Raw genomic sequence first — 26,018 nt, forward strand, 5'->3', positions numbered from 1 at the left:
GACTTTGGCAATATCAGTGACACGTAGCATCACCTTTCGTTAGGCTTAAAGTAGATGACAAATTTTATGAATCATTACAGCACCAAGATACAACTTCATTTATCTATTTATTTCAGGCCAGATAGAGAAATAAAGAGAAGGCCATTGTAGAAAGGCACTACTTTAGTGTATCCTCCAATAATGCTGAGCTCAGATTAATGGGAAACATTTTGACCGTTTTTTTCTTGGCTCATGCTCCGCAATAAGTTTCACGAAATTCTGCCTTTTGTAAATTAATCAAATTGCGTTAAGCCTCAACATGAAGCACTAGTTCTCAGAAATAAACTAGTCATTAATAATAGTTTCATTATTTATCATGTTGAATAAAGTAATGCAAATCCCCAAACTTTAAATATTCTGTTATGAAATAAAATGACTCACTCCAAATATCCTACAACCATGTGTTGTGGATAGTCCCTGCAGAGGCTAAGCCTACACTTTAAGCCACTGAGGTGTTGGTTGACGGGGGTGATGCGATGCCACTGTTATGAATGAAATCTGTTACAGTCCTATAACTCCAGCCGTACGTATCTTGTCCATTTAACATATTTATTCTTCTTCCTTCAGTTGTATTTATCATTCCACAGTTCTCTTTATCCAACCGGTCACAAAGTGATTGTGCCTCCCGAACAACAACACCTGGTGCTGATTACGTGTGTCTACCTTCACGTTCACATGAACACATCATACCGTAAAGCAATAAAGGTGACCCCTAGCGGCACACATAAGGTAACAACTCAAAAAATGGCTCCTACAGTCCCTTTTTTCACATCGCAGTCATGTTTTAGGAGGAAAGCCAAAAAAAAAAAAAAAAAAAAAAAGATAAAAGGTCTGATTGTCTGATTCCACTTTGGGAAAGTCCTGCTATTGTATGTGCAGGTTCCCTGCCATGTGTTTACTCATTGTCTTAAGCAGACCTGTGCTTTTCTTAGTGTCATCCATGGAAAAAACACAGTAACCACGTTTGGTGATCTTATTGAAAGCACAGCATGAATCAGCCTCGACACAGTTACACCTATAGTATCATATTTGATACATAGAGTAGGCTATTTGGGGAGTTTTTTGAGACTTCGTCGTCATTTCATCAAAAAATGCACTATATATTTATAAGCTATTAGAAAAATAGAAATAATTTTTTATAGATATGAACTGTTTTTATTTAAACAAATTTGTCAGATAGCTCAATGTGGTTAAAAAAAATACAATTTACTGGCAATTTTTTCATATTTCAGGGTTTAACTGGTTAAATCATGATAAACACTTTAACGTGTGTTTGAGACAAAGCGTCACAAAGTTCACCTGTGAACCTTGATCTTGTTGGATTTAATGCTTTCGGGTACTTTACCGTCACTCTGGCACGAAGTTGCCGTATTTTCCTCTCTTGCCTCCCAGTTGGACTTTCCAACTTTTCAGCAGGCTCCTGAGAGTATGGACGTGTATTGTAAGTAGGTGCACAGGGACAGAGTGGATAAACTTGCCTTTCAGTCAGAGCCCGCCTCTCCTGCACGGCAGGAATGTGAAATGCACCTGAACTGGATCCCCCAGCAGGAAGAATGATTGCAGAAAGTTCACCTGTTCCGAGACGTAACTTTTCTTGGCAAGTCTGACAAGAACAAGAAAGAAAGAAAGAAAAGAAAAAAAATCTGTATAAATTTTACAAAGTTGCTGTCTGTAGCTGAACCGGGAGCAGCAGGTAAACTAGGATAACAATGGGTGAGTGCTGCCTGTCTCCAGAGGACGAGGAGAGACTGAGGATACACAGAGAAATAGAGAGACAGCTTCGACGGGACAAGTTAGCGTCTAAACGGGAGCTGAAGCTGCTGCTTTTAGGTGAGAGCTCAGTGTTTAACTAACACACGTCCACAGTGGAACTTTGGAACATAATGAACAGATATGTCTTCAGTAACAAAGAAACTTTAAATAAGTTTAGTTAGTTTGATTTTTTCTGTTTGTTTTTTTTTTTTTTTACAGTGTACACTTGTTAGATTTGTGGCTAACTGTTATTATTACAGGGTTTCTGATCATAGCAGTGAACGTTTGAGTTATATTTCTGAGGCTTGTGCGATTTAACAGCTCAACAGAAACAACCTTTAGCGTCAAAGGAATTCCCTGTGATGATTCATTCATCCACCCAGAAACTCTCATACAACCTGGACATTGTGTGCTATATAAAACAATAATAACGTTCACATTCCAGTTTAATCTGTATTTAAGGGAGTGAAATGCTGAATTAGACTAACCAGAACAGGTTTTTCTTAATGTGGAGTGTAATTATATGTCTGTATCTCGTTTTTCCTTCTTTTTTTAAAAAAAAAAAAACACGTTTAAGGTCTCTCTTTGAACTAGAGATCTCGAGCTCAATGAGACCTGTTTAAATAAAGAATTACATAATAATAATAATATACAGGAAAATAGCCTTCCATTTACAGCCCCACAGTGAGTAGAGTTTGGTTTCTGCTTATGTTCTGGCGTGGATATCCTCAGTATTTGAACTGTAGACTATCTTAGTTTATCGTAGTAGGCTACTGGTATGCTAGCATGTGATAGTTAGCATTAAAACAAAGTCCTTAGACTGAGAATAATGCAGCCTATAATACAGAATAAAATGTTATCTGATGACGATGCTCTATATTTACAGTATCTGTATTTATAAAGCACTTTTCAAAGTAAAGTTTCAAAGTGCTGAATATTAATAAAACCAACAAATAAAAAATAAAAGTTAAAAATAAATGCGTTGGAAACTAAAACAATTTAAAATGATCTCAATATGATTATAAAATAATTATATAAATTATATTACATGTCTGTCAAAGCACTTCCCTGAAAACATCAGAAACAAAACGACCAAAGTCATAGAATTCCTCCACTATGGAGCAGGAATGTTTGGATCATATTCCATGTCATTCCATCTGATTATTGTGGAAATCACCACAAAAACCAAATGCTTGGCTTGTAGTGTAGTTTTGCCCTCCTAAATTGACGGGAAACTAACATCGGAGGTATGGAATAAGGTGAATCAGGTGCAAATACCAATGTTTTCTGGATCAATAGATAACAAAGCTTTGGTATGTGTTTTACGCTGTGCTGTCACCTCACGCCAGTTACAGCTTACTCCTCGCATTCTTCACATAGTGATATTCTGATGAATCTCTCAGATAGCCTTAATCATTTGCAGTCTCCTCTTAAAAATGAAACCATACTGCTGCTTCATTAGTACAAAGTATTCAGGTTTCATATTTTGACAGCCACGGTGACCTCATTAAATGACATGTGGTCTGTTTTCTCCAGAACCAAAACGGCCAAGCAGGCCACTTTTCAAAGCTTGACTGTTGATTATGTTGGAAACAATACATTAGACATTAGGGATTTGTTTAAAGGTCAGCGCTACTTTAAACTTCAACTTGAGTTGTTTGGAGAACAATATCCCCCTGTAAAGGTCAGACTAATGGTTAACATTTCTAGGCGTTTTGGGCCCTAAGCTGACACCCTTATCAAGAGTAATTTACAACTAGAAGGCAGGAAGCAGATCACTGTTTCAGTCAAGGACACATCGCTGTTGATAGGCACGTTGAGTTGCAGGAATCTGGCAAAGACTTTCTGTCCCAAAATAGTATTCAGCACATTGTTATGTGCAGAATAAAAAGTAAGTGCATATTTAATTCATAATGTTTATAGCCTTTTTGTTTTCTTTTCAACTTAATTCTCCATCTGCTGTCATGCTTTTTTGTAGTGCAAAAGCAGTGAGATGAAAATAAAACCGAGCGTATGGGCATAATGTTCAACTCCTATATGCTGTGCTAAATCAGAGTAATCATGTTGGTGATGGGGGGATACAAATGAATGAAGAAACGCACAATACACATACACACACACCCAGGCTTGATTGAAAAAAAAGGTCTTCTAACCTGGAAACCTTGCTTTCTGGAAATATTATAACGCTTCAGAGATTGCAATTTTTTTTTGTTGTTTTGTTGCCAAACTCCTGTTGAGCTGCAGCTGATTGATGTTGAGATTATTTCTTTTTTTTGAGCGCATGCCACAGATGTCCTATTTCTGGCATTGCTTTGATCTTACTCCATTTTTCATCCTTCGGTTTCATTCATCTCGTTTGCCCAGGGACTGGTGAAAGTGGGAAGAGTACTTTCATCAAACAGATGAGGATCATCCATGGCAAAGGATACAATGACACTGACAGGAAAGGCTTCACTCGTGTGGTGTATCAGAACATCATAGCGGGCATCCAGGCGATGATCAACGCCATGGAGACTCTTCACATTGACTACCTCCATGACCAGAACATTGTGAGAAACCAAGCATTTAAACTTTTATGTGGCGTTTGAGAAAGCTTGCCGTACCAGTTACATTGAGAAAAACAAATTAGAAATAATACTAGTATTGTAACATGCAGGCTATATAAATAGACAGTTTTCCACTGCAGGAACTTGTGAGTTGCTTTTGGGGCCTGCACCTTTGTGTGTGCATTCTGACCACAAGGTGAACCTCCTGTAAGGCCTCACTCAGGGTTGTAAGTGGCCACTTTAGGATAGGTTCTTCAAAGTGGTTGAAAAAAAATTCTGATAGTGTTAGTTTTTGATAAACTAACAATCTAAATGTCACTATCAGTGATTTAAAATCCACACAGCCCGATTTGCCGCAGTGGACAGACAACAAATTCTGACCAGCTGAGTTATTTTCGATATTAAATTCTGTTTGTTCAGTGGCAAATCACAACACATGGGAGTTTTTTGGGGAGGGCGAGGTGGGGGTCTTCTGTTAAACCTCAAGAATCAGACTCAGGGTGGGCGGCCATCTGCCTAGAAACAGTTGGTGTGTGAAAAAAACCAAAACAAGATATGAGCAATGAAGAACAAAAACACTCAGTGACTGTGTGGCTCATAATAGAAACATCTGGAGGACAAGATACCAGTAAATACATGGATCCAAAAAGGGGGGAAAGGCGAGAATAAGACAGGAGGGGTGCTCATTATATCATATACATTTGCAACCTGGAGCTATAATGGCATAACTAAGGGATATTAAGATGGTGCAAACTTTTATCCTGCAAAATAATTGGACAAATGTTAAGGGATCACAGAAGTTATTACAGTTTAAACTTTGGGGGACATGAAAGTGTGCACCAAATTTAATTTAACAAAAGCTAATTCAAGCTTGTTACTTTTTAGTAATCAAAAACTTCTACAGACAATTAATCTTTCTACATCATGTCATTGCAGTAGATCTGGTTCTTCTTGAGAACTATAGTAAAAAAAGGAAACATTGCCTAAAAACGATCTCTTGCAATTCACAAAAACCATCTAGTGGGATTTCTTTTACAGCGGTCATTGTATTGAACGTGTACTGAAGAAGTGAAACGACCTGTGTATCTGTCTGTCAGGGGTATGCGGAGAAGCTGAGCCAAGTGGACTTGACCTATGTGTCAACTTTGGAGTCCTGGCAAGTGGACGCCATAAAGAGAGTCTGGAACGATCACGGTGTTCAAAGATGCTATGAGCGCAGAAGGGAATTCCAGATATCAGACTCTGCAAAATAGTAAGACTTTTATATTTCACATTTTTATCTTGCATTAATTTCCTCCGTTTATTGTAATCCTGTAATAGTGTGGATTCATTCTGCTAAAATCAATGCATGTAAAAAGCATAGATTTCTGTTTAATATTTCAGAATATTAACCTTAATGTGTTGTTGTAAACATTTCAGTTACCTCACTGACTTGGACAGAATCACAGCCCCGTCGTACATCCCCACCCTGCAGGACATCTTGAGGGTCAGGGTGCCCACCACAGGCATCATAGAGTATCCCTTTGAATTTTCCAAAAACATCTTCAGGTTTGATATCATACTTTATTAACACATCATCTAGACAGATATACAGCCCTGTGAAAAAGAAAGTTTTGACATGACTCGCAGTCCAGTGTACCCAACCATTCAACAGCTTGTAGAAGTCTTTACAATGTTGCTCCAGTTTATTGAGATTTGTGGAATGCTCCAGACCAGCAAACTGCCAAACTTCTGCTTTTATACTGGCACTCCCTCTTGCTGATGATCAATAATGAAGTGCATTTGATTAACAGCACCCATCCGGTACTTACCTTCTTAATGTGTATGGAAACAGTTACGGTGTACTCGCAGTCCACACACACACATTATTACTGCGGTGACAAAACAGACTAATTACTGAAGTGACTAAAGATAGTTAATTTGAACTAAGTGGGCGGTAATAAGTTTTCCTTCGAGTCGTGTTTAGAATAAGCTGCAGACAACAAAAAAGCTGCATTCACAGCTTCTGCAGGTCCCAGTGCACATGTGAAATTCAATCATCTGTGTCGCTATGTGGAACTGCTGACTGTTGAAACCTGTATTGGCTAAAGACCATTTATATAGAGAGTGAACTTAGCAGTGTCAGTCCCCTTAGAAAACTCTCTGCGAGAAAGTAGAGAAATATAGTTCCTTCTTCAGTAATTCTTCAGTCTTCAGTAATGAACCTTTAGTGCTTTCATTGTCTTTCTGTAGGATGGTTGATGTTGGTGGGCAGCGTTCTGAGAGGAAGAAATGGATCCACTGTTTTGAGAATGTCACCTCTATCATATTCCTTGCAGCCCTCAACGAGTACGATCAGGTCCTCTATGAGAGTGAAAACGATGTACGGTCATTATAGTTATAGTTGATCCTTTCTTTGATTCTTGTCCAACCTTGTCCAAATACAGTTCATCGTTTAAGCCTGTCGCCCCTCTTTCAGAATCGACTCCAGGAGAGCCTCGCCTTGTTTAAGACCATCACCTCGTGGCAGTGGTTTCAAGAATCCTCCATCATCCTCTTTCTGAACAAAACAGACCTGCTAGAGGAGAAAATCCAGCATTCGCATTTAGCTTCCTACTTTCCAGAATACACAGGTAAAGCATGCCCCCAGTTTGCTCTGCATGTCTTCAGAACAACCATAACTGTGTTCAAAACTATATTTGAGTATAACTGGCATGAAGTGAGTCAGCCTTGAATATAGCAGATAGCTGACCCTCCCTGAGCCTGTTTCTGCCAGAGGTTTCTTCCTGTTAAAAGGGAGTTTTTCCTTCCCACTTTCACCAAGTGCTTACTCATAGGGGGTTTTCTGATTGTTGAGGTTTTCTCTATATTATTGTAGGGTCTTTACCTTACAATATCAAGTGACTGAGGTGAGTTTTATTCTGATTTATTTGTATAAAGTAAAATTGGATTCAATATTTATGTATTTAAACTGTTAGACTACAGAAGCAATGACAAGCTGTGTTAATCATTTTTTAAATTACTGTCTGTACATGAATTAATCAATCCAGCATGCACCCTGTCAAATATTTGATAATTAAAGACATTAAAGATTTGTGAAGATGACAACTGATCGATTTGTGAAAGTCCACAATAGAGCACTACGCATATTGTGACTGATGTTAATGATAAGCACAATTATTAAGAATGAGTTAGTTCTTAAGTCTCAACTAAGACACACTGGAGAGTATAAAACTGTATTAAACAGTAACTGTGAAAGAGTGAGCAAGGAGGCTTTTCTAATTTTGACCACTTTCTCCCACACAGGGCCTCGACAAGATGCTGAAAGAGCTAAAAAGTTCATCTTAAATATGTATGTGGAGCGGCATGTTGGTCGTCATAAAGCCCTTTACACGCACTACACCTGCGCTACAGACACGGAGAACATCAGGATTGTGTTCAAATCAGTCAAAGACACACTCCTCCAAGAATACCTGGAACAGTTCAACCTCGAATGACAGAGGCTAATGGACCAAGTGATGGTTTCACTGTGGAGAGCAAGAACACTGGTCGTAATCATGTTGTAACATTTTTAAAAAGACAAAAAAAAAAAAAATCTTTAATGTGCTGTCAGCTGCTTGTTCAAAAACATCAAAGAGAGGCATTTAGGCAGCAGTGTCAGGTAAGGTGCATTTATTTCATGACTGTAACAGGGAGCAATTGTCTTTCTTTGCGACACCACTTTATCATAACTGGTAAAGTAAGCCCATTTTTTTCTTCTGCTATAGGAGAAAAATGTTATCTTGAATTGTTACACAGGGTTCCTTTCATTCTGTTACTGTTTGATGGAGAATAAGCACACGGCATCAGATTCGTTTTACAAAGTCTGGCAGGAATGTGGCCCATCCTGCCTTACAGCTCCTCATCCTGTAAGGCAGGATGGGCCACATCCTGCTGCCTTACAGCTCCTCATCCTGTAAGGCAGGATGGGCCACATTGTAGCTCCTCACTGTGGGGGGAAACTACAATGGCTTTAATTTGTTTTTTCATTATTGTATTAGGATACTTTTAACAAACGTTATGCCTCTAAAATGATTAAAACCACAATCATGTAATATGTATTTCTATAAACTGATTCATGCTGCTTCCCCATTGTTGTCACTTTATAGAGAACTTTATTTTGACAAAAGTAATTAAAAATATATATAAAGAACAAAGTGTATGTTCAGAAATCTATGACTGATCTCACGCTATAGGACAGCAGCTGCTGACAGTGATTAACTAAAGGCAGTTTTCCCAGACACCTTCACGTCAGGCGTGGTTACACTGAGTGTGATTATAACCTTTGTACCATACAATGGTCAACAATGAGGTCTGACAGGCTGATCTCCGTCTTCCTGTCCTAATTACTTGGGATTAAACTTTGGTAAGTGAAACAGGCTTTCAACGAGGTTTAGAGAAATGCGTGTTTGGGCATGGATATCTAGGAACCAGCTGATTTCACCTGTGTTGTGTTTTAAGGGTTGAACAGTTCAGAGCTAACGTAGAAGGAAACATTAGAAGTAGCCTAAGAATCAGTGGATTGTCAAGCATCAGCTGTTTGCTTCTGATTGGACAATAGTTTCAAGCATGTGGTGAATCCTATGAATATTATCTGCACACGGAGCTGGCCACGACAGCTCCTTTTGTCACCCTGAGGGCAAACAGCTCTCTGGGGCTCACAAATCAACTGTCAGACATTAAAAGCAGTCCCGCACTTGTCGTGAATAGTAGTAGTTCAGAAACCTCAGAGCGCACCCACTTCATAATGACAGGCAAATACACTCCTCCTATATGTATGTATAAGCTGGTGTGCAAAGAGCTGTTGCAGCAGGTGATCGCCCTTATTTGGTAGTGGCCCAGATCATGTGACCACAAAATGGTGGAAGCTGTGAGCTGTTTGTAAGCTGAGCATCTCCATCGAGAGGCTGGAAGCAGGAAGCAGGCAGGGAACTTGGAAGTACATTCATGCTCTGAGACGCAGGAGGACAGAGATTCCCGAGCCCCAGAAGCGGTGAGTAGATGGCTTTTATTTGGGGGAGGGGGGTGATAAAAAGAAGAGAAAGAAGGGATATGCTCTATTTTTTTTTTCCACAGCCAGCAGACAGGAAGCGAGGGAGAGGGAGGGGCTGCTGGCATCAGCACTGTGGTCCTACGCTGTGCTGGGGAAGTGGATCTTAAGCAAATCAGCATCCTCAGCGGAAGATATATGATGCTGGGTTTTGTTATTCTGCATTATAGGGCTGTGTATCAATGTGTATTTATTTCCTTGTGGGCACAGATACAGTAGACAAACAGTGAATCATCAGCATGGCACTCATCTCCACTGGACAGGAACAAACCATTCAGCATTTTTCTGTTGCAGCTGCTAATGCAATCGTATTTTTCTTAATCCAGATAAAATCCTGCCGATGAGGAACAAGGACTTTCCCTTTTCATGCGAAAGAGCGCACGTGACTCTCGGTGAATTTGCATCCGTGCCCAATCTGTGCTCAGGCAAGCGTGCCGTCATTTGATTTGAATGAGCACTAGGAGGGGGAAAAAAAGGAGAGGAATGAAGTTGTGATGTAACGAGCGTCGCCGTTTCCCCGACTCCACCTTCCACTTGTCACCCTGCCTCCTCCACTTTAATCACAGAGGGAGAAGACCTTTAACCTCAGAATCCCCCCACCCCATCCCTTGCTCTACTATCTCCCTCTCCCGTCTCACCACTCCTCTTATACCCCCCTCTCCATTCCCTGATAGCTTTGGAGAACTATTGATCAGAAAAGTGTAATCAATACACTTTTTTAGATATGAAGGTGTTAGTACACTTATGGATGCGCTTGGATTGGTTTTTTTTCTTATGCTCGCACTGATATTGATAAAGCCAAACTGTAATTTTTCACTCTATAAAACAGCGTTGATATAGATCCCAGAGATAAGATTTTTTTTGTTGTGTCCTCTGGCTGACAAACATAGATAAAGACACGATATTGATCAAAAATGTTGTTGGTTAAATTATAGCACTGAAATCAAATCATATTTTCTGCTCTGCAGCACTATATTGAAAAGTGCTTGGGGATTTCTGAGACGTAACAGGAATGCTTCCATTAAAATGGGTCATATTTTAGTTTTTCTCAATCCACTTCAGATTCATATGTAAAAACATATATATTAATATTTAATTAAGTGAGTAATACTGGACCATATGTTTAAATCCTATTATAATGAAAACATTTTATTAAGATGCCTCTTGAGGAGACGTGGGGGAGTATTATCAGCAAAAACTAACTTTGCTGGCTCAGAATGAGCTTTTCTGGGGTTCAGTCCAAGTACAATTAGACGTATAACAGAGCATGAAATGAAAAAACTCAACTTTCCACTCACTAGTAGCTTTTAAATTTGCCATTTATCTCAACATTACCAAGACTCTAACAACCAGTCTATCTAACTCAGTCATTACATAAAGAGGTATCACAGGCGGCAGAGAGCACACACAGTAGTCTGGGTGCTCTCCAGGTGTGTTTTTCTATCATAAGAGTTCATTTAATAACTGTAATTATCTTCTCGCAGGTCCTCCTGGGGATGGACCTGGCATCAGGGAGTAAAATGAACTCTGAGGGGGATGATGGCAGACCAGGTGAGCGCGAATCAACAAATACCCTTAATAGCTAAAAGAACACTGTGGCATTGCATAACTGTTTCTGTTTTTCTTTTCTTAGTCCCTCCTACCTCTCTACCTCTGCAAGGAGGAGCCTCACAGAGAAAAAAACTATCTGCGCCTCGTATCAGCCTGTCACTGGACCAGAGCGAGGATGACTTCGGAGAGACACCAGATGATCTAGACATTAATGTCGACGACCTCGACACTCCAGATGAGGGGGATTACCTCGACTACACAGACCATGAAATGGACTGGGAAGGTGGGTGACTCTGAATGCTAGAATGCTAACACTGTGAGTTTGATGACCTGAAAGATCGCGATGAAGGTGGGGCACGCAGAATTACAAAGTGATGCAAGCATTTTATTCTCCTCCTTCTGCACAACAAGAGCAAGACTATTTTGTAACACTAACAACTAATGTTAATATGCTTCATTACTTTACCAAGAATTTAATTGATGTGTTAAAGTGGAAAACCACAGTTACTGATCTATTGATCTTTTTAAAATCAGTCTACAATTTACCCACAATGCATCATTTGGTCTTTTTCTTATCAGATCCCAATACTGCCAACAGGAGTGCTACCAGTGAAGTCTACAATACAATCCCAACATACAGTGCTGAGGAGGAACGCCAAGATGGAAAACTGTGGAGGACTGTCATCATTGGGGAGCAGGAACACCGTATCAACATGAAACTCATTGAGCCCTACATGAAAGTCATCTCTCATGGAGGTGACTCAAGTTTTGTCTCACAGTCTGAGCAGATCTTCCTCCTTAGCTCCGGCTGCTGGGGTCATGTGAGCCCTGCAGACACTGCTCTCAACTCATTTCACTTTTTAAAATCAATTCACAAGTGTAGTTTTTCTTTTGCAAAGTAGTTACCACATTTACAGTAAAGTATAGTAAAGGTGTTAACATTAGGATCCATCAAATGGTGCACTCTCCCTTAAACCCCAACCACTAGAACTGAATACCAGTCCAAGCCAATTGGGTAAAAGACGTTGCTTTTTATAGCAAAGATTGAAATACAAGCTGAATCTGCATACAAAGCAGGTGCAAAGTGTCCCCAGTCACTTTGTACCTGAAAGATTTGTTGTCACTTGAAGCAGAGAACAGTAGAAGTCAGTGGTCTTGTTGCAGCATTTTGGATCAACTAATTGAACTAGTTTTTCAGTATCACTCTGAGACAGGATTTAAGGAACTTGGAAAGATGTTGCACAAATGCATGACAGTCCTACATATTTATATAATATGCAAATTGAAGGACATTCTAATAAAAAAAAATGACTCCAGGACTCCTCATGGTGTTAGAAGAAAGAAAAGAAAGAATTAGATTGAGGAACCTTAGTTTCATGAACCCTAGAGGTAACTATGTGAAGACTATGGCTTTTTAAGACGAATAGCCCTCTTGAGGGCCATTGTGAATAGATGAGATGAACAAAAATAAAAAAAAGTGTGACCACAAGCCTCCTGCCACACAGAAAACCAGAAATAAATCAACAAATTTATAATCATCTAACACACAGTATTTCTCAATTGTAAGCATGCTTTGCTTTTGGATTACAGAAGAAAGCCAGGTTAAAAAAGTATTTATGTTAGGTTTACTGCATTACAACCTTGTCATGTTAATGAGCTGCCAGTTCTCATCTAACTAGACCATGGAAGGACGTAGCATTTTGGAAATACCTCATCCCACTTTGGCAGTAGACCAAGTACAAATAAGGAAATGCAGGCTGTAGATGAAGACAACTGATAACCTTTTCAGCACGAATTTTTAAGTCATGTTTCCCTGTGTCACCTGCATGTTACAGTAACGTGATTCATGTGGGCAAAGTGGCCATTTGACTGCTGTGATCCAGATCGACTCACTGTGAGCATACAGGCATGATAAATCAAAGTAACAACTGCTCTTTCACCGGGCATAAGGGGTCAGTGAATGGTTCAAAAATAAAAATGATGTGAACTGTGCAGTGCTGTGCAATCGTATACTTGTACACAACCGTGTGTGAGTATAATGCATGAAAACCACAGGGGGACCTGGATCTTAAATTGAGACCAGTCACTAGGTCACACATTATTGGTTTCACAGGCAGGGGCCCCATGTCTATCTCTTCCCCCTCTGTGGTGCCTTAACCACGAGCTCTGGTTAGTCTGTGGGTGGATTGACCATGAGGGTGGAAATATGCAGGCCATGCATATCCCACTGTGCTCTGCGTTGCAGGTTTAGTGAAACGCAGCTGTCTCATGGAAACAGAGACGTCTGTCACTGAAAATTCAATCTCACCAGCTCTGTCATTTTGATAAAAGACCTGCTGTCTGAGTGACACCAAATCTGGTAATGAATGGCTTTGTGAATAGACGGAAATTACATTAATCAGAAAAGTAGCGAGAGGAAACAGGGCAGAGAGACAGATGGACAAAAGATAAATAGAACAAAAAATAAAAGAGCAATCAAGTTCTCGCCAGAGGAACTCTTACTACTTTTATTTTTGTGTGTGCTTTTTATCAAGGCTACTATGGCAACGGAGTGAACGCCATCATCGTGTTTGCTGCTTGTTTTCTGCCAGACAGCGACCGAGAGGAGTACCATGAAATAATGGAGAACCTCTTCCTGTGAGTATCAAAAAGCGGTGACTAAGACGCTCTTTAAACGACTCTTTGTTTTTTCCAGTGTTTTGCTTTGACCCCGTTAAATTCAGCCACATCGTTCGGTGCATATCCTGTTTTTGTAGTAGTGTTATTCATTTGCTTTTTCATTTTTTCAAGCAATGATCAACCATCTGATCATGACTAATCTATATATATATATAAACATAAAAATATAAACATATGAGTTTATGGGTAAAACTTTGAAAATTTGGGAATAAACCAGGAATCATCCTTGATGTCACCAAGATGTATAAGGCAGCGCCACAGACTGTATATTAACAATGGGCATAGCCACTATGACATCACTCATTGGTTTGTTATTCATTTAAACATTTAGGTCTTTGCTATCACATTACCATATTTGGGTGTAAGTTTGCTTTCATGCTTGATTAGCAAACTGGATCTATTGATTGTATGTGCGCATCCCAAAGATACTGATTTCTTTTAATTAGTACTAAGTAGCAATTTACCAATTCCCTGACACTGGAGCTCAGGACTTCTTGTTTACTTTTTACCTACTAAACAAGCCATATTTTTTCAGCTACTTTTATTAAAAATGTTTCCAAAGGCACTAATCAATCAAGCCAGGATTGTGTTTATTTGTGGTGCAAGTTAGTTTTACTTTCAGAGAGAGGATATTAACTTGCTTTTGGAGTCAGCCAGCTGGCACTGGCAACATCATGAGCGAAAGGCTGCAATTAAAAAAATCTGTTTAATGTATTTTTCACCTTAAGTGGGTTTTGGATTGATGCTAATATCAACATATTAACATAATTGCAATGATAATTTTAACATCCTGAAGGTCAGGTAACGCTACAGTCACACTCAGGAAAAAGTGGTTTGACACTTAAAATTAAAGCGAATGTTTGCAGTGATCTTATGATGTAATTGCATTTGAACTCTCCAGCCACTTGTAGTCACTTGCCATCTTCAAAGTGATGTATCAAGATGGCAATAAAACACCAAAAAGAGGGAGTCAGTTTGCTATCAAGTAAAAAGGGTCAAGTTGGGAATTACATGAACCTTAAAACTTCATTAGAACTGAAGAAGCCTCTTGGATGAGACGTAAAACGTCTTCCTGAGTCCTGCTGAAACCTCATCAATTTGATGCAAAAGTTCATAAATTCCTTCACAAATTGCTGCAGGAAGGTGATTTAACTGCAAAATGACAGGTGCCTGGCAAACCTTCCTTTTATACAAGAATATAATCAGAATAAAACTAGTTGGCAACCAGATAAAAAACTATTTGCAAACCTTGGTCTATCTCCCTGAGAGTGATTGCAGTCATTCCAAGTCAGAGCATTTTTTTGAAGACAGGTTGCCTCCTACCAGGTGACCTGTGCAATTGCACAATTTAATCTCGCCCTGAGATTAAAGGCATTGGTCGTCTCTACTTGCAGAAAAAAATTCAATGTAATCACTGGGCAACCACTGAATTTTCTGAGTTGCTATCCTTTTTTTATTCTAGTGTGAATGAACTGTTGCTCACATTAGATTCATTTTGCGCACAAAGTAAACATATGCGTTGGATATCAATGCCAAATTATCCAGTATTTCTCAAACAACTACAAAATGTGTAAAAACCACAAGTATGTACCTCATTGTGGCTATACAAAAAGTCACACAATCACACAGCCTTGTCCATATTAAAGTACTAATATGTACTAATTTGTGCAGTTGGCATTCAGAAACAGGATAAAGAGTCGAAATCACGGATTCTTCCTTACAGTCTAACACTGCATGTGTAAATACGTTTGGATAGTCTGACTCAGCACTCACTACAGGCATCAGTGGCAACATTTACAGTACACATTTTGTAAACAAGTTCTTGTAGATTTTAGTGTTATGTTACAAGCATAGACCTGCGCCTTTTCTAGTCAGCAGAGGGGGGCACTCTGATTGCAACAAGAAGTCCGATTGAACAGAAAGCTATTAGAACATGAACCTTCTTCTCATGTGATCATTCATTTATGACCTCAGTTTGAATGTAATATGGTTGAATTGCTAGTTTGGAGTCTTCTTTATTATAGAAGGATGTTAACTGTACTATTCATTTTATAGTAAAATGTGCAATAAAGCACTTAGGGACGGTCATAAGCCGGTTTCCAAAAAACAGTAGGATAACAACCTATTACTGACCTCGAGGCTTCAAGACGGGGGTCCACAAAAACGGATGATGTATTTAAAGTCTAAAAAATTGCAAAAGACTAAATGCATCACAATGGAACAGGGTCATTAAACTCTTGTATTACTTGGATGATGAACTGAGAGTTAATTTGAAGGATTCTTGTGATTGATGGGCACTTGAACAGCTGTAACATGTAACGTCCAACCCACAGTAGTCAAAGTGTCATGCCAGCCTGTGGGAAATACACAGCTGTGTTTGTGGTCTTCCAGTCAAAATTGGTTCATGGCAATGCAGCATCGAAATGCATATGACAAAAGCAATGTGTGTGTGGATGTAATTATCAAATTAAGGACGTTGTTGCTGTTTCAATCAGCCATGACACTCCTGCACAAACACAACTTTCTAAATGAAGTGATTAAAATTCAGTGTGAGTCTAGCTTGTTTGCTAGGACCTCCCGTGTCGATATATCCACTGTTGTGCTGGCACAGTGGCGCCTCATGCTTGGACAGTGTGCTAGGGATCCCACAGGCTGTTCTGTGGAAGATATTGAGTGAGCTGGCATATCCGAGAGTTCTGGAAAGAACGGAAAGGAGGTAAACCGTACTGTCTGCAGTTTCTGATGCCAGATGGCTTGAGGTCTGAATCTGCGCGAGGAGGAGTAACTGTAGCTGGGTGCTGAACGGTATTCAGTTTGATGTCAGTGGGAGATGATCAGAATATTCAGGAAACAGAGTGGATCAGCAGTGCTGGTCTGTAAGCAAGCTGGGGAATGACATTTGATCAGGAGGAGAGGAGAGCCAGTGAAGTTAGATGAGTTATTGAGGAAACTAGCTGAGGAGATTGTCAAGTTATTTTCAAAGCAGGCGACAAAGTTCCCTGCTGACTGCGAAGACAGAGAGGAGGTAGTGGAGGGACTGCGAAAAAAAACGAGAAAGCGATAACAGTTTCTTATGGTTTGAATTAGAGAATTGGATTTTCGGAAAAGTAGAAGTCTGATCGAGCTTGTGAGATTGATGCAAAGAAGGAAAGAGGAAGCAACATTTTTGCCAATTTCTCATTGCTGACTTCAGAGGGGAGAAATGTTTAAAATGCTGTTAGTTGGTTTTTTCAAATTGAGGGTAAGACTTGTGTCCTATTTCCTCATATTTCTTTGCATTGAGCGTTCAAATAAAAGTTGCTCCTGTATTTCACCATTTTAACACATAATGCCAGAGACTTTCGAACTCCGCTTGCTTTTGATATTTTGAAGTTTTTGATTGAATTACAGTTTAGCCCAGGTGAGTTTCTGCAAGGCATGATGCTGTTTCACATTAATGTAGTTACAGTTCTGTTTGTCTAAGTCAGCCATTCCCAAAGTCAAGAGTGCTGAGACCCTCTGAAAAACCAAAAAACCCATGACGTCCACCATAATACAAGAGAAAAAGAAACTTCAGTATAGAGTCAGAGTAATGAGTAATATCACAAGCTAACCTAAAATAAAACCTATAGCTAAATATGCAACTTAACATACTTTTGAGTAATCTCAATTTGAATTTCTGTTATTATTGTGTCTCATCTGCAAGACCTTCACAGCAGCACACCAGGTGGCCCCAGCTTACACTTTGGGACTCACTGATCTGCATTTATTGAGAGTGTTAAAATTTGTAAACTGTTAGGGGCACAAACCACGAAGCAACAATGACACCAGTGTCAGTGTGTAAAAATGGTAGTTTCTGCAGTGGCCACTTGAGGCAGGCTGCAAAACCAAATCAGCCCTATAGACCCCACCATGCTAACTTCAGGGATGTAACAAACACGTTTAATGCCAGGTACAAAACACAGTTTTGCTTCTCATAACATTTCAGAACTCAGTCGTTTGGTCTTTGTGTAGACTTAAATTTTGAGGCGTGTATCCCAACATGCACTTTATTTCCAGTAATTGAAATTAACCTCTTGAGAAAGCCTGATGGAGAATATTACTTGGGGTACAGTCCCTCAAAAAACTGTGCTGCTCGTTTAGTCTGTAAAGGCTAGCAACTAATGAAGTTCGTTAGCATTAGCTGAAAGCTTAGCGCTTCTCACTCTCATCCAACTTAAAGCTTAAAAAACCAACATGGCTCAAAACACACTCAGTATACCCATCCTTTTTATACAGTCTACACAGCCTGCATTTAGTATTTAGAGCTAAATGGCAAGTAGGCTAAACTACAACATGGTGAACATGTTAAATATTACTAGTACATGCTACGGTATTGTTTGGGCCTGTGATTTTAGCCTGTTGTTAGGTGGTTGGTAGGCAACAAAATGACTTATATCCCCCTGAGAATAGGAAAAAAAGAATCGTCCAATTGAACTTGTGATTTCCTGCCTCTTTGGAGCTACAAGAGGCCACCCAAACACATGAGATATCAATGGAAAGCCCAGGATGTCCTCTATTTACACCAGGACGTTGTAAGGTAGCTCAAATAAGTCAAAAGATATAGACCAAAAACAAATGTCAATTACATTAAATTAAGATAATGCTGCTAATGCTATAGATGCATAAATGCTACGAATGGGTTATTGGTTGGTGGTTTAGGGGCCTAAGATGTACCTGTATGTCAAGCTTGGTTGCTCCACTCCTGATGGTGTGGGCGGGGTTTGAGGATAGACAGAAAGAGAGTTTTCGTCTTACAGTAAGATTTGTACATAAAATGTATTTATATACTGTAGCACCTTTCTAAATCAGGATCGCAAAGTGCTTCACAATAGCAGTCAATTCAAATATTAACACAGTAATATTATCTACTAGTCAAAACCAAGCCTATACAAATACGTCTTGAGCTGCTGTTTAAAAGTGTGTGCAAGTTGGCATGCTGGTGCTTAGCTAAAAGCACTGTTCTTTAGGGAGTGTAGAAATCAGCAATGGGTCCAAATACAACATTTTACTCTTTTATATAATCCTATATGGTATTCCAGAAAAAAAAATGGTATGAACCCTTGGTTTAAAGCCAGAATAGGGGTCAGGGTTATGTAAGCAGTACTTACAGGAAGGGTGAAGCTTCAGAAAATTAATTTGTGTGTACTCATGTGTGCGTTTTTCCAGTTATGTGATCAGCACACTGGAGCTGATGGTGGCAGAGGACTACATGATTGTATACCTGAATGGAGCCACACCCCACAGAAGAATGCCTGGACTTGGTTGGCTAAAGAAGTGCTATCAGATGATTGACAGAAGGTCTGTCCTGTTCAGTGGTATCACTGCTATGCGATACTACATTGGTTTTGTGAGAGAAGCCCTGAATGACTAAGAACATTTGCAGCTTTGCAGAATGAAAGTGAAAACTGATGCACCAACATTTACATAATACTTTGGCATGTGATGTTATCCTCAGGCTCAGGAAGAACTTGAAATCCTTCATTATTCTCCATCCATCATGGTTTATCAGGACCATTCTAGCCATTACCAAGCCATTCATCAGGTAAAGAATACTTCACTTTTAGCTGGCACGCTATCAGTATTTGTTGTGGTCTGGTGGTTGGTCCACTGTCTTGTTCTAAAGATTGCTGCTGGATCTTGACACGTATTAAAACAATTAAGGCTGCTTAAAATTATTACACTGAGACAATTAGCTGCTAATGTGACTCCAGACCTTTTAATATAGTGTAACGGAGTAATGCACATTTATTGCTTTTATCGTGTTTCTGTTATGTAGATCTTTAATTGTGTGTGTGTGCCTATGTAAAAATGGTCATTTTTTGTGCACATGCTTGTGATGCCTCAGCACCAAGTTCAGCAGTAAGATAAAGTATGTAAACAGTCTGGACGAGCTGCAGGAACTCATCCCGATGGACTGCATCCAGATCCCAGAGTGCATCATTAGGTGAGTCCCTTTAAACCTTTAAACACAACACTGCCTCCACCTCCTCTGAGCCCAGATGGTCTTTTAAATAAGTCTATTTTCATCTTGTCATTTAAACTCTAACCTCTAGACTCGACAAGCAGCTGAAGGAAGCGGCAGAGAACTCGAGGTAAGCATCGACCCTCCTGCTCGCATTACTTATTCTGCTTTTTTTCTTCTCTCTCTCTTTTTTTTCCATCTACAGTTGAAGCGCTCTCTTATCAGGCAACTCACTTTTTAGATCACAGGGATTCTTCTGCTGGATCAGGGCCCAATTGGATTTGGCTATAGTTGCAATTACAGGAGAGAGAAAGAATTTGCTAAAGAGGCTAAATGCATTGCTTTCATCTCATTTATCATTACAGCAAAATAAATGAGCCAGTCCTTATAGCACAGTGATCTATTGCACTGATAATAAATGTAGAAAAGAAGCAGTAGAATTCCCACACTAATCACCGGCTGACTAACTGTGCTCTGAAGCGTAAGTTGCATGCACCTGCAAATTCAGCGCATGCTCGTGTATTACAACAGTAAATTCTGCTTTAACAACCTTTCAATCCCCGCCCTCCCCCGGCCCGATCAAGAGTGAACAGTTTTCTGCAGGGATCCGAGCCAACTGCAGCAAGCAGAACAGAGTAAGTCCTCGAAGATGTTTAAGTTCACACATAGAAGACAAACGGCCTTGTGTCAGCAGTCTGTCACTACTACATAAACACACCCATCTCTAATGTCTCTGCTTTGTACTTTCATCTTCCCAGCAGACCAGACGCAGCTGGTGCCAGCGGCTCGTAAATCCAAACATCCTGAATAGATGGGTCACCTCGATGCTCAGAAGTCACTGTTGTATTGAATGGGCGCATCTGGAAAATTGTGTAGCTACTGTGTGTGCGTCTGTCAGTGTTTTGTCAATTACACACTGGAGTTTAATAAGAGAATACAACTTACAATAGCACCTGATCACGATAAGATCTTTAACGGCTGCTGTAGCACCTGCTGTACCTTACACCTGCAGTCCTGATATACATGTAGTCTTAAGTGTGATTTTTTGTTTTGGGAGCATCAGCAGACTAGTGCCATCGCTCACTTTAGGGTAGGGACTTCAATTACACACTAGACAGCGCACTGCGCAAATCCATTTGTAGAGTCTATAGTGTTGTAGTTGTGTGCATGAGAAGCAGTGAAGCAATAATATCACCCTTTACTGGTTACTCAGTCTCAGTATTTCTGATGAAGAAACTACTTCTGTGTACGCAGTAAAAGCACAGGGTGCCTTGTGCCATGGAAGATGACCAACTGGCTTTTGACCAATCCAAACCTCTTTCTGGAAAATTAACCATAAAACTAGATATTTTACCTTTATAGAGTTAATCTAAGACTAAGAAGGAATAACTTAATTATTATATGAAGCTGTCAGTGCTATGTGACAGCATGTCTTTTTAGTCGTGTTCTGCAAGTGTGTGTGCGTGTCTGTGCGCACGCATGCATGTGTCTTTCTGTCTATACACGTCGAAACTCATCCTCAGTTTCTGCTTGACGACCAGGAAGAATCTCGGGTGAGAGTAGCGATGGGATCTTTGATAAGCACATCTTTATCTGTGTGTGTCCACACGCATGCGTGTGTGCGTATCTGTGCATCAGTGCATGTCCCCCTCATTAGATAACCGATGGTCCTCTTGCACAGTCTATAATGGTGTACTGAGGGGATGCAAAGAAATTGTTGATCACTGGCTAGTAATTCAATAAAAATAAATCGATTCAAGTCTGAATGTATTTTATCATTTCTTTGTCTGCCAAATTACAAATCAGCCACTTTCAACCTGGTGAAGTCACGAGTTGCTCTTTATTCCTAATGGATTTGTTTGCAAAACTTTATTTGAACAGAATAACCAGGATAACACATACTCAAATTAAATATCAACAACAATAAGCACATGGGTAAAAGAGAAAAACAAACATAAACAGGGTGATTAATCAAATTTTAAACCCCAATCCAACACAATTATACATGGTAATATGATCAATGAAACCATCACAACAAGTAAACTGCCACGATGAAATGTTAAAGATACGCAGAAATCTTCGTGCTACAAACCGGGTGTGGCGAATAAAGCTTAATTTTGTTAATTTTATTTTTAAAAAAAGGAAGTTTGGGAGTGTTAAATACATTTTACTGTTTTTAAATGCAACACATTTCATTGTGTGAATGCAGTTATAAAAACAGAGCTCATTATGAACAGCATCTCATGTTTCATTTGGTCAGGCTCATTCAGTAAAGGATAAATGACTCTGTCCCTCGGGGGAAGGGGGAGACAAACAGCACTGGGGAAGAAACGAAGAAGGAAAGAATTGCAAAAGAAATCTTATGAGATGGAAAGCATCACGTTCACCGGAACGTGTAGCTTTCATCGTCGTACTCCAGCTCGTCCTCGTTGTCCTCTCCCAGCTGTCCGTATCGGAACTTCCTGTACACTGTGCCATCCTGGCCCATGTAAACAATGTCCTCATCTTCATCATCGTCGTCATCATTGTCATCATCCTTATTCCCTGAGCGACGTTCACTGAGGTCGACCAGCTGGGACTCCTGAAATCGGCCGCCAGAGGAGCCGGCTCTGCCGCTGTAAGAAGAAGCAGAGCTGTAGCCGCCTCCGTATCCCCCACCGGAGCCCAGCTTTTCATAGCCGCGGGGAGGGATGTCTGAGCGCACGTTTTTCAAGCGGGAATGTCTGATAAGGACGATGACGGTGACCAGAACCAGCACCAGCAGGACGCAGGCTATAATGAAGACTGTCAGGTTACCTCTGGCCTCCTCTTCCTCCTCATTCCTGAATGCCAAGTTGGTGCTGAGAATGCACTCACCTGGAAAGAAAACAGAAGTTTAGACACTGATACAAAAAGTAACTGTGGTACCTGAACAGGAGCTTTAATGATAATAAAACTGAAAGGGCAGTCAACAGATTTTGTGCAGGCAGTGAAATTTCCTTGGAATGAAAAGTACCATGAATGTCTTTAGTGGCTCTGGAGGGAGCTTTTCAAAATCTGAAACAAAATGTGAAATATGAAAGCTTTTGTAGGTGCTCCTGGTTTCCAAAAGTAAAAAAATGTGATATTCACTGTGAACTTTTCTACAGTTTGAATCAAAGTGAAGCTCTGTTGGTTGGAAACACTGGTGGAAAAAGGTTAACAAGCCCATCAGAAAATACCCTTCTCTGTAAAGAAAAGCCAACGGAGAAGCTTGTGTTTGTAAAACTTGGTTTCATGGGAAGAAAAAACAATACCAGAGAAAAATATTTGGAGTAAATTATGCCCCACTCTTTTGCTTATAATGGCAGCAACAAAGGATTGAATTTACTACCAATCTGTCTACATTCATATTTGGAGCTACCTGCCATGCCAGAATTACAGAAAATATAATGTTACTGAAATAACTTCATAAAACTCATAGTCAGAGCTGGTCTACTAAATTTTCAGCAGAAAATGCTGTTTCTGTTTCAGCAGCGTTAAAGATAATGGTTCAATTAAATGCAGATTTTACAGTTAAATCCATAATTTGTTTGGTTTGTTAGGACTATTTTTGCAGTTTTGCCGTTGTAATATTAAAAATGAGGCCCATATAGGGCTGGGCGATATATCGAGTTTTTAAAAAATATCGATATATTTTCATATGTGACAATATCGTTTATATCGATATAGTATATGTTACGTTATAATTATAACTTGTGGAGCCGCAAGTTTGCCTGTCTTTCGTCCACTTTTGTCTCTATTCAACGTTACTGGGCCTTGCGTCTCCCCCTCCCCCATCGCTTCACCTGCAGGCAACGACAAGATGGACACGGCAAATCTCCGTTAACGAGTTACCGCGGATCACCCCGTGCGTGGGGCTGGACGGCGTCAACGTGTTAGCGAGCTAACCGCGCTAACGACATGCATGGCCTAAAATCCTTTCATTTTCTCCAAAATCAATAGTGCGCCTTTTGTATGAATTCTGGTTGTGCTTACTGACCGCGAACCGATTTTATGTGGAACACAGCGCTCAGCAATCTGTCAAGAAATGTTCTAGTTCAACTTTGGTAAGCTACGGAGCTGCACCGCTTGATGGATTGTCGGAGTATTACGGCTACCGTAGTCCGGAGCCTCGCGGAGTGATACGTACTGTGCTTCAACGTAATATTACCGTATTTTGTGTGTATAAGCACCATAAATGGCACCTGTTAAGAGACATGATTACGAAGCAGATTTCAAACTCCAGGCTGTCAGTCACGCAGTACAAGTTGGGAACAGAGCAGCTGTGAAATCTGTCTTTGTTATTATGCTCAGCGTCTTTTAGTTTACATTTTGACTGCACAATTGTGAGCTTTTTGTTATGCACAAAAACAACATTGTTTTCTTTTATTTATGGAGCATTATTATTTAATAAATGCTGATAATTTATTTTTCAGTAATTTCTTCACGTACATCTGTGCTGTATGTTAATAAAAGTGCCTGTGTGACATCTGGGACACAGCTTTGACTAAGAACTCTCTTTTTGTTCTTACCTTATGGCTTAAAAAAAATATCAAGATATATATCATATATCGCCATCCAGCTAAAAAATATCGAGATGTGAATTTTGGGTCATATCGCCCAGCCCTAGGCCCATGGCAAGTGAACGAGCTCATAATTAAGCTGAAAAACACAAATAAAAAACTACAAGTAGGCAAATCAACAATATTGTGCAATCTTAAAAAGCAGAGATATTGGCCAGCTCCGCAACACCAAATAGCCTGAAATATCACAGACGACAACTAAAGAGATGGTGACAGAGTTATTTCCATGGTTAAGAAAATCATGTTCACAACATCTAAGCTATTTAAGAACACTCTGGGAGTTAGGCATAACAGAGGTTTTACAACAAGGTGGAAACAACTGGTTACACTCAAGAACAAAAAGGCCAGTTTAGACATCTAAAAGAGGCTACAAAATCTGGAGAAACAGCTTATGATCCAAAGCATATGACATTACCTGTCAACGGAAAAATTATGGCATGGGCATGTTTGGCTGCTAGTGGGAACGGGCCACTAGTGTTTATAAGTGATCAGGCAATCAGGATGAATTGTGAAGTGTACAGGGCTGTAGTCTCTGCTTAGATTCAGGCAAGTGTTGGGCAGTGCTTCTCAGCGCAACTAGATAATGAACCAAAGCATACTGCAAAAGCAACCCAAGAGTTTCTCAAAGCAACAAAACGGGATATTCTTCAATGAGCAAAACACTGATCTGATCTCAGCCCAAGCTTTTCAGTTATTAAACACAAAACTGAAATTACAAATAAATATGTCTTTTATTGACCTAATAGTAATATAAGCAGAGGAAAAAACAATTCTGCAACCAATAGCTCCTCTTACTTAACAACTAAATGAAATAGCAACTCAGCTGCATTATGGGAAAAGTGTCCAACCTTTAACTGATCATTTCAAACCTGAGGATCTGAGGTCGTTATTTTAGGATCTCTCTTTTCTGGGGGACATTTTATAGACCAAGACATCAATCAACTGCTGTAATTTCAAAAAAAATAATTAAAAGATTGATCGCTAATGAAAAATGTAATTAACCACAACCTTTACTCGTCAAGAGATGTGATAAGTTTAATCTAAACATCTTCCCTCCCTACCTGTAAGACTTTATTAGTTTAACTCTTTCCCCCAAGAGGACCGCCTCTGTACCCACCCCAATATATCAATAACAACCATTAAATAGGTTCTGGGTTCTTCCTCAGCAGGCGGTGTAGGAAGAGATCATTCTCACTAACTTCTGATGCACAGTTCCCATTCCCAGTTGTTTTATTCTGGAAGCAGGCGTGAAATATGACACAAACTGCTCACATTCTAGCAGACGTGCAAGGGAAGAAAGAGTTAAGGAAGAAAATTACAACCTGAACACAATGATAACTCTCAGCATACAAGATAGAAGTTCAGCCTACCCCGTGTCTCTGTGCAGTTACAACAGTCTTGCTGCTGGGTTTTGGTGTCTTCCTCTTCATCTTCGTGGTGGCAACAAAGTAGACAGCGCCCTCCAGCCTCTAAAATAGCCTGAGCAGAACACACTGTGCAGTTGGACGGACCGGGTCCCCGACACTCCAGGCAGGAACTATCACAGTCTTCACACGAGTGGCTTGAACCCTGATGAAGGACAGGGGTGACTCAGAGCTACAGCATTTTTGCATCATAACTACTGATTCTTTGCTTCCAAAAGTTTTTTTTAAAATGCTGAATAAAAGCGCAACCAGCCTCTCAGCACAGTCAATTAACATTCATCTACCTGTCCAACAATTTCAATCAACAGCTTCACAGCATGAGCTGCGAGGTTTATTTAGAAATTGTGACACAGTAATAATTTTCGCTGTGATGTTTGAGATTTCTCCTGGTGC

At 39.9% G+C, this 26,018-nt stretch overlaps 3 protein-coding genes across 4 annotated transcripts in view; 2 read left to right on the plus strand and 1 right to left on the minus strand.

Moving 5' to 3' along the window:
• The first annotated feature begins 1,536 nt into the window (after positions 1-1,536).
• LOC101473508 (guanine nucleotide-binding protein subunit alpha-14) lies at positions 1,537-8,512 on the plus strand. The gene is made up of 7 exons (XM_004549729.3): positions 1,537-1,869; positions 4,156-4,340; positions 5,435-5,589; positions 5,757-5,885; positions 6,570-6,699; positions 6,796-6,949; positions 7,623-8,512. The coding sequence occupies exons 1-7, from the start codon at positions 1,749-1,751 to the stop codon at positions 7,811-7,813; spliced, it is 1,065 nt and encodes a 354-aa protein (XP_004549786.1). The 5' UTR covers positions 1,537-1,748; the 3' UTR covers positions 7,814-8,512.
• Positions 8,513-9,182: 670 nt separating this feature from the next.
• prune2 (prune homolog 2 with BCH domain) lies at positions 9,183-21,384 on the plus strand. 2 transcript variants are annotated; one of them, XM_012918742.3, is made up of 11 exons: positions 9,183-9,348; positions 10,890-10,956; positions 11,039-11,239; positions 11,536-11,712; positions 13,491-13,593; positions 18,823-18,954; positions 19,112-19,198; positions 19,502-19,600; positions 19,710-19,748; positions 20,203-20,253; positions 20,380-21,384. In XM_012918742.3, exons 2-11 carry the CDS (start codon positions 10,902-10,904, stop codon positions 20,408-20,410), a joined length of 975 nt encoding a protein of 324 aa, XP_012774196.1. In that variant the 5' UTR covers positions 9,183-9,348; positions 10,890-10,901; the 3' UTR covers positions 20,411-21,384. The 2 variants fall into 2 exon arrangements, with proteins under 2 accessions (XP_012774196.1, XP_004549788.1); XM_004549731.3 differs by having other exon boundaries at positions 9,185-9,348; positions 20,377-21,384.
• Positions 21,385-21,453: 69 nt separating this feature from the next.
• Positions 21,454-26,018, minus strand: part of pcsk5a (proprotein convertase subtilisin/kexin type 5a) — a 40,165-nt gene continuing 35,600 nt past the window's right edge. Inside the window, exons 36-37 of the mRNA XM_076886626.1 lie at positions 25,572-25,770; positions 21,454-22,474 (exon numbers count right to left, since the gene is read on the minus strand). Of these exons, the coding sequence (XP_076742741.1) occupies positions 22,002-22,474; positions 25,572-25,770 (672 nt within the window). The 3' untranslated portion in view covers positions 21,454-22,001. The remainder of the gene's footprint in view (positions 22,475-25,571; positions 25,771-26,018) is intronic.

The sequence above is a fragment of the Maylandia zebra genome, linkage group LG7, assembly GCF_041146795.1.
Source record: "Maylandia zebra isolate NMK-2024a linkage group LG7, Mzebra_GT3a, whole genome shotgun sequence".
Taxonomy (NCBI): Eukaryota; Metazoa; Chordata; class Actinopteri; order Cichliformes; family Cichlidae; genus Maylandia; species Maylandia zebra.

Bases quoted from the DNA above. Each gene is read 5' to 3' on its own strand.
- LOC101473508 (XM_004549729.3), top strand. From the start codon at position 1,749: ATGGGTGAGTGCTGCCTGTCTCCAGAGGACGAGGAGAGACTGAGGATA. The intron at 1,870-4,155 runs GTGAGAGCTCAG...TCGTTTGCCCAG, and splicing joins GCTGAAGCTGCTGCTTTTAG to GGACTGGTGAAAGTGGGAAG. The intron at 6,950-7,622 runs GTAAAGCATGCC...TCTCCCACACAG, and splicing joins CTACTTTCCAGAATACACAG to GGCCTCGACAAGATGCTGAA.
- prune2 (XM_004549731.3), top strand. From the start codon at position 10,902: ATGGACCTGGCATCAGGGAGTAAAATGAACTCTGAGGGGGATGATGGC. The intron at 11,240-11,535 runs GTGGGTGACTCT...TTTTCTTATCAG, and splicing joins CCATGAAATGGACTGGGAAG to ATCCCAATACTGCCAACAGG. The intron at 19,749-20,202 runs GTAAGCATCGAC...GGCCCGATCAAG, and splicing joins GAAGCGGCAGAGAACTCGAG to AGTGAACAGTTTTCTGCAGG.